Genomic DNA, 8,109 nt, shown 5'->3' on the forward strand with positions numbered 1-8,109 from the left:
TTTTTCTTGTAGGCTGAGCTTGTCGAAGGCGGATTTGAACAAGATGTCCGTGGAACTTCCCTGGTTGATTAGTGTTCTATGGAGGTTGGCATTGGCAAGTATTATGGTAATGACTATGGGGTCATCATGCCCTGGGATGATACCCGCAGCGTCTTCTTTTGCGTGACGACTTAGAGATCCCTCCTCCTGCAAATCCTCCATTGATCATGTGGACATGCCTTTCAGGGGTGCGATTGGGACGTTTAGCTCGTCCGATCTCTTCATCCCTTCTTCTTTTCCTTGGCTCGTCTGCTTTATTAGCTAGGAACCGATCTAGTCGCCCTTCTCGCGCCAGTTTTTCAATGACATTCTTTAGATCAAAGCAGTCGTTGGTAGAATGTCCATAGATTCGGTGATATTCGCAATACTCTGTCCGATTTCTTCCTCCTCTTTTATGTTTAATCAGACGAGGGGCGGGATCTTTTCAGTGTTGCATATCTCTCTGTATACATCCACAAAGGACACTCTGAGCGGACTGTAGCTATGGTACTTTCGAGGCTTCTCAGCAGGTTGATCCTCCTTTTTCCTAGACTCTTTATCCTTATCTCGAGGCAGGTAGGAGAATCCGGATTTTGAGGTTTCTCCTAATCGAGAATTCTCCTCCATGTTGATATACTTTTCTGCTCGTTCTTGTATCTCGTTCAGATATGTTGGATTTTTTTGGATATTGAGTGACTAAAAGGTCCCTCTCTCAGGCCGTTGATGAGTCCCATGATGGCTGCTTCTGTTGGGAGACTTTGTATGTCTAGACATGCTTTGTTGAACCTTTCCATGTAGCTGCAAAGGTTTTCTCGATCTCCTTGTTTAACTCCCAGTAAGCTTAGAGCGTGTCTGGTCTTGTCCTTTTGGATGGAGAACCTGGCGAGGAACTTTTTGGCTAGGTCGTCAAAACTTGCGATTGATCCTAGAGGCAAACTGTCGAACCACTTTATTGCTATTTTTGTTAGGGTAGTCAGGAAAGCTTTGCATCGAATTGCATCTAAGGTGTCTGTGAGATACATCCTGCTTCTGAAATTGCTGAGATGATGGCTTGGATCAGAGGTACCATCATATGGGGTCATGTCAGGAGCTTTGAAGTCATTTGGGACTTTAGTTTTCATGATCTCTTTAGTGAATGGATCTTGATCCTTGCGGGAGTTATCTTCATGGTTGGAATGAGCAGTTTTGGTTTTGAGATCGGCCTCGAACTTTGCGAGTTTGTCCTCTAGCTCTCGGCGACGTCTCGCTTCTCTTCGGAGGTCTCTCTTGGCCTCGCACTGATGTTTGGCCTCTTGTTCCAGCTGTTGGAGGCGATTCTGCTGTTCACGGAGGGCATCTAAGATTTCGGTGTTTGGAGATTACTTGTCCCCCTTGGTTTGAGGAACATCCTTTGATGCGGCATCCGTATTTTTAAGCAGAGTTCTTTCATCCAAACCGGAGTTGTGATCATTGTCAAGGTTGTCCGCCATGATGAGGGGATGACTTCCAGGTTCCCTGGCAACGGCGCCAATGTTTCGAGGGTTACCTGAAACTGAAGGTTGATCTCGGATGAGATCTGTTATTGTGGCCAGAGCTGTCGTATCCAACTTGTTTGGATATGGTGGTGCTGCTGATCCTTGATCACCAAAGGGGGTGGTACCTGCAAGAGACTCCGATGCTTAAGTTAGCATGTGCTTTAGGCAAGTTTTTTGTGTAGAATCAGAGTATGAGTTATACCTGGGTGCTCCAGTGTATTTATAGTAGTGTGGGGTGTCCGATAAGATAAGTTAGTTATCTTATCTTATCTTTTAGGGGAACCGCCTTATCTTTCTAGGCTTTGCTGCCTTTAGAATGGGCTACGTTCCTTCATTTGGGCCTGCTTGGGCCTCTATGGTGATTTGGCCAAACTCTTTAAGGAGAGATCAGAGGCGACCCAACCTGAAGAGGTCGGTCGCTCTTGTCTTCAATCAGCCCGGGTCGCATAGCTCAACCCAGGGTATGAACAAGTAGTATGCTAAAAAAGGCAGCATCAGTGATTAACAACCATAAAGCATGAGTGTATTAAGATAAATGTCATGGTTCAACTTAAAAGAGTCTGTCACACAAAAAAGAGAATTCAACTAACCTAAGTGTGCTAAATATAGTTGTCATAAAAAAAAGAGATTCACATCAAAACATAAAGGACTACACATCCTTGTCTAGTCATTGCTTAGTGAAAAGTTTTAAACCAAAATAGAAAGTCATATACACATTAAGTTAAAGTCTTCAATTCTTTTTTCTTGGAGTCTTAAATCTTGGAGTTGGGAGAAACTTCATGAAATTGACAAGTCTTGTTGTTGTTCCCGAACTAGCACCCTGCATGGAATTCACTGGGTCAAAAGTTGCTTGTGGAGAGAATCTTCTTCTTGGTGGTAACTTTGAAGGCCTTTTCATTCTAGAATCCTAGATGAATAAAAAAGTTATTAGACATGAATGAGCATTCACCTGAATAAAAAAAAGTCTAATCATGTAAATATTGTAAATATTTAGATCTCTGTTGAGAATCTTCTGACTCGAAGACAGTTGGCTGAGATAAATCTATTTCCACATATTATGCAGGTTTAATTACTCTACTAGTCCCTATAGTTTCGCAAAATTTTCAATTAGGTCCCTATACTTTTTTTTTTCTTTCAATTGAGTCCTTGCACCAAAATTTTTTTTAATTGGGTCCCTACACTTTTTTTTTCTTTTATTTAGGTCCCTGTACCAATTCTTTTTTTTTTAGTTGGGTCCCAATAAAATTAAGCCAATTACTACTAAGAGGGACTTAATTGAAAAAAAATTTGGTGCAGGGACCCAATTAAAAAAAAGTATAGGGACCTAATTGAAAATTTCACGAAATTATAGGGACCAACAGAGTAATTAAACCTATTATGCACTAGAAGTGGTTAGTGCATCTACAGTAGGCTGCACAATAGGATTATTGTCTCCATCACTTTGGTTACCATCATCTTGAGGCTACTCAACTGGTTGCTCATATGCAAGAGCACCTCCTTCACTTTTCTTCTTTTTAGCAGCAGTAGTAATAACATCAGCAACTCTCTTCTTCTTGCAACTTCTCCTTGTGTGTTCCTTTTGATTATAGAAGCTACAAGTAAATGTTTCCAACTATCTCTTTAGATAAATATTATCTCCATTGTTACTCTAAAGTTTGGGATCAACTTTACGCTTTATAGATCCTCTTCCACCCTTCTCAAATGTATCCATCTCTCTTTTCATCTTGAGCTTCCTTGGTTTCTTCTTTATTTTTGGTGTATGTGGTCTGTTGTATTCCTCTGCTTGCTTCCATAATGGTTGCCCAAGAATCAGATTAATGTGATGATTATATGTTTTTCTATATGTCTCTATTTTTAGTCATATGTGACAAAAATCTTCTGGTGGCTTGTTAACCCAAAAATATATAGCACATACATGCACACAAAGAATATCTGTACATGAATAACAATCACATGAACTATGAATCTTAATCATATACTATCACTGAATTATTTGGGATATAATTACAAAAATAAAGTAAATGACATGTAATCATTTAAAATTGGTAAGTACACAATTTTTTTCTTAAGTCCACCACATGGTTAGTTGGGTATCCATGCACTTCAAACTTTTCAATTTCATTATCTCCTGTCCAAATAGGCTTTCAATCCTTAGATTCTTTTCTTACTTTTTTTTTCAATATACTCTTTATAATTGATTGGAGCACCCCTGTGTGATTGTTTAGTTTTACCTTATTCTTGATTAATTATGGTCTGCAAAATAAATATTCAAACCTCCTTTAGCAATGTTATTATGGGCTTTGCTATTGCTTCTTTAATCTTTGCATTGAACACCTCATATGCATTGTTACATATGTATTGTTATGCTTTGAAAAATTCAAGTTTGAGTTAGAAGTAATGTCATCAAAACGTAATTTCTACACTTAATTTCATAAATTAAGTGATAATTTAATTGATATAACATCTTAATTATTTCTCAAATTATATATTGTATAAATATAGTAATTAGGTATCAAAATTGAAAATCGGATTGGACCGACCAGTTCAACCAATCTAACCGTGAACAGACAACAATTATGGTCCGATTTGTATTTTAAAACGGTTTCTCTAAAAACTGGAGGAGAACCGTCGAACCGGCCGGTTTCCAGCCGGTTGAACCGGACAGAGAATCGACCGGTTTAAAAGAAACGGCGTCGTTTTTGCCAAATTTGCTTACTTTCACTCTTGGTTCTAAAGCTCCTTCGTTTCTTTCTCCCTTTCTCCCTCCGTTTCTTTCATTCACAGAAACTCAGCCAAAAAACCCTAGCACTGTAAGCCTACACCACCGCCGCCGCAAGGAGTGGCATACTGCCGCCGTCCGTCCGTCTATCTAGCTTCCCTCCTGCTCCAAGTCTTCAACTCCCGTTCGCTGTCACCGATCGCAGCTGCTTCCTCGAGCTCGGCGTCCGTCGTCTTTGTCTGCTCAGCGGCGCTTCCGCCGCCGTTGGTTGCCGTTAACGTTCGCGTCTTCATTTAGCCGTCGTCTTCGTTCGCGTTCTTCGCCGTTCAAGTTTGCTCGGCGTTCACCGCTTCGCGTTCACTCGCCGTTCACCGTTCGGGTTCGCGTTCGTCTGGAAGCCACGTTGCCCTGCTTCAAACTCTGCGACCAACCCGTGCGCTCCACCTAGCCGTCGAACTGCTCTCTTTTGTCGCCGCCGTGAGTTCCCTAAACCCACCACCAGACAATACACTCACACAACACCAATACTCTGCTTGAAAGTCTGCAACTTCTTATTTCTATTACAATAAGTAACTATTTGATTTGGCAGTGGTTTGGATTTTTTTCATAGACTGAATTAAAGTATACAATAGTTATGTTCTCTTCTCTATCACATTGATACTAAGCTTTGAATTCTCTTATTTCGTTTCAAGTTTACCGCACTCAACATGTTTGATGAAATGCTTTAACCATATTTTGGGTTGGTTTTATCATTTCTAGCTTTTAGAAACTTAGTAAGTTGATTGCATGTGAAATTAGAATAATTGGATCTTAGTAATTAGGAAATTTTTAGCTGCACAAATAGCATCTTTGTAGAAAACATATTAGCATGATGATTCCACTTGCATTAGTGTTCTTCTGGTAAATTTTAATTGTTAGTGTGAACTTGTTAATTTGCTAATTGTTCTTGTGTTGTTGTTTTGTTGTTCTATTGTTCTTCTGTTATTTTTATTTTTATTTTTTTTTGTTGTGATTTTCTGTTCTTGAACCTGTTAAGTTGATAATTTGCTAAATTATTGGGCGGCTGTTGTTTTAATTTGCTAAATTGTTAGGTTTCTGTGATTTAATTTGTTGGATTTTCTATTTAGGTCTTGTTCTTGTTTATTTGCTGAGGTGATTGATTTTTGAGTGTTGTTTTGTTTTTGTTTTAAAGCTGTGTGTTGTGTTCAATTTTCATTTTGTAGGAAATTCTTTGAGGTATATAAGAATTAAGAAGGAAGACTATTTTAACGGTATTATTCTGTTGATTCTGGTATGCTACAAGCTTGAACATAGAATTGAAGAGAGAAACCTTTTATTATTTTATCATTGGCCTATTTTTGGCATTGCATATCATTGTAGTTTGTTTATTCATAGAACTAGTTGTTTATGATCCCCTTTTGAAGTAAAAAAATGCAGTAGAAGAGTGTTTAGAACCAGTTGCTTTATTCATTGAATTTTTATAGAATCAGGTGTTTATTATAAAACAGTTTTTCCGGTTGAACCACGATTGAACCGGTTGAACCAATGAATTAGTGAACCAATAACTAGAGTGGTTCAATGACCGGTCCGGTTTTCTGAACCTTGGATTTGATACTGTCTCTGTATCACTAGTAAATATAACGTAAATCGAGTTAGATTTGTACAGAGTCTTTGTATTCTTGATGCTTTCTTGTGACGTACTATTTGTGATGTTTGGTCTGATAAAAGGATTTATCATTTATCCAGTTTTGTGCTTAATCGGGATATGATTTCCTTGGAACCAAACATAGTCTCTGGTGAATTATCCCGCGCTTATTCGAAGACAGGAACTACCACAACCCCCCGGTGGTGGCACAACCACAGCACAGCACCGCACCAGCACACACATCATGGAACCCATCATCCTTTCTGACGAAGATGACCCTTCAACGCCGTTTCCGGTCCAATCCAAGAAACGCCGAACTGAACCGGCACCTAACCAGACCATTTTCCTCGTCGATGACGACCCGACCCCACAGAAACCCCGGCTGCAACACGGTGCACATTCTTCGTCTACACCTTCGTTCGTCGCTGAGACTCCGATGTCCCTGCAATTCGATTCTGAAGTGGCGATCGTGAAATGCATTCCAACGTCTCATTCCGATCCTAATGTTAGGGTTTCCACTTGCCTGCCCAATAACCTCTCCGGTTAGTTTTGCATCTATTTCTGAAACCCTAGAGTTACTCATTCTTCGTTAATCAGTATTCTGAAGGTGCTGGAAGTCGTGTAACGCTTATTTACTTGCTGCATTTTATTGTTACATTGGAATTTTACACTTCTGATTTATGTGCTGTTTTGATCCACTACTGCTTGTTTCAAATATGAAGGATCTTATTAACAAAATTAGGCTTGTATACTGTGGGGGTAATTGTTGTTCTTTCATCGTTTAAAGTTTTGGTTTCAATGAGAACATTTAGTTGAACAGTGTCTTCATTGTCTGATTGTTATTCAGGAATTAGTCAAATGATATGTTTGGAATCAGATAACGAGTCGGAAAATTCTGCTCTGCGCGATTGTGACGAGAATGAAACAAGGGGCCCCGCATTGGATCTTCCTGGTTCAGGAGGTTCAAGATGGACTTCAAATTTGATTGGATCTGGAAGTTCTCCTGGTACATGCTTGTTGAAAATTTGCTTGTTTTTTCATGACCTGAAATGCTGTGTTTATTTGCTAATGTTATTTGATAACTCCAGAGAGACATTCATTGGAAACTATGGAGATGCACATATCAAGTGGAAATGATACTCAAACTGAAAACTCTTGGGACAATCCTTCAAATCCAACATCTTCTCAATTGGTTGGCTGGCTGTTAATTTCATGAACAATTTAAATTAGTTTCTTCCTATCTTATTTGCTTTTAAATGAAAATGGGACTTATTGCATTTAGCTGCATGCATTTGAGATTATTTCTTGTGATTATGAGTTGTATGAGCTCATGTAATGACCAGGAGGAGAATGTCCAAAAGAAGAAAAGATCCAATATTTCTGCAAAGAACACTGGCAAAGCAACAGGAAGAACAAAGATGACAAAAGAGGAAAGAAGTCGCTTGATGGAGGAAAAGAAACTACAAAAGGAAGTATGTGTTATGGAGCTCTGATTTATATTTTATGTCATTCATGGTTCAATTTATAATGCATGAAAATCCTCTGTACAGCAAGAGAAGTTAAGAAAAGCAGCACTTAAAGCTGAAGCTGCAGAACTTAAAAAAATGGAGAAAGAAAAGCAGAAGTGGGAAAAAGGGAAGTTTGCCACAAATTCCATTGTAGCAGAAATTGACACGATGGTAGTTGAATCAGGATCAATTGGAGGTACATTGACGATACCAGAATGCTTAACTTCATGATAAACTTCTTTCATATTATTTAATTATGTTTGTTTGGTCACAAACTCTACTCCTCTTGCTTATCCGAATCCATAATTACATGATAAGTTTTGATACAATTTCTCAATTATGGATGTTTTGTCATAAAACTTCTATTCTCTTGCTTCAGGACATCTGCTTACTAGATTTTCTGAAAAAGGGCTTAAATACCAGATTACATCAAATCCCATCAAAGGGTCAATTTTATGGCATATGGAAGTTCCAGAACAACTTTCACAGGTAAGAAATTCCTTTATTTCATCTGCAAGGACTAAACAAATTAAGCATTTCTCTTAAAGTAATCTGTATCATTTGTTTTCTATCTTGTTTTTTTGGTGTATCCCGTTTTTTGTTAGGTGTTTTCTGCTTACAATGTTTATTTTATTATAATTTCTGAAAGAAAAATTTTTTGCTCTATTTTTGTAGTTTATGACCCTCAGGTTTGTTAAAGTTATC

At 38.5% G+C, this 8,109-nt stretch overlaps 1 protein-coding gene across 2 annotated transcripts in view; it reads left to right on the top strand.

Annotated features, from left to right (window-relative positions):
• Positions 4,246 to 8,109, top strand: part of LOC107630948 (crossover junction endonuclease EME1B) — a 6,465-nt gene continuing 2,601 nt past the window's right edge. The window contains exons 1-7 of one of the 2 annotated variants that reach the window (XM_016334247.2): positions 4,246 to 4,728; positions 5,998 to 6,438; positions 6,744 to 6,902; positions 6,985 to 7,088; positions 7,240 to 7,368; positions 7,447 to 7,600; positions 7,784 to 7,893. In XM_016334247.2, the coding sequence (XP_016189733.1) occupies positions 6,141 to 6,438; positions 6,744 to 6,902; positions 6,985 to 7,088; positions 7,240 to 7,368; positions 7,447 to 7,600; positions 7,784 to 7,893 (954 nt within the window). In that variant the 5' untranslated portion in view covers positions 4,246 to 4,728; positions 5,998 to 6,140. Of the gene's footprint in view, positions 4,729 to 5,399; positions 5,523 to 5,997; positions 6,439 to 6,743; positions 6,903 to 6,984; positions 7,089 to 7,239; positions 7,369 to 7,446; positions 7,601 to 7,783; positions 7,894 to 8,109 lie in introns of those variants that run through there. The other variant, XM_021119328.1, reaches the window with a different exon arrangement.

This window comes from Arachis ipaensis, chromosome B03, assembly GCF_000816755.2.
Source record: "Arachis ipaensis cultivar K30076 chromosome B03, Araip1.1, whole genome shotgun sequence".
In the NCBI taxonomy this organism is placed as follows: Eukaryota; Viridiplantae; Streptophyta; class Magnoliopsida; order Fabales; family Fabaceae; genus Arachis; species Arachis ipaensis.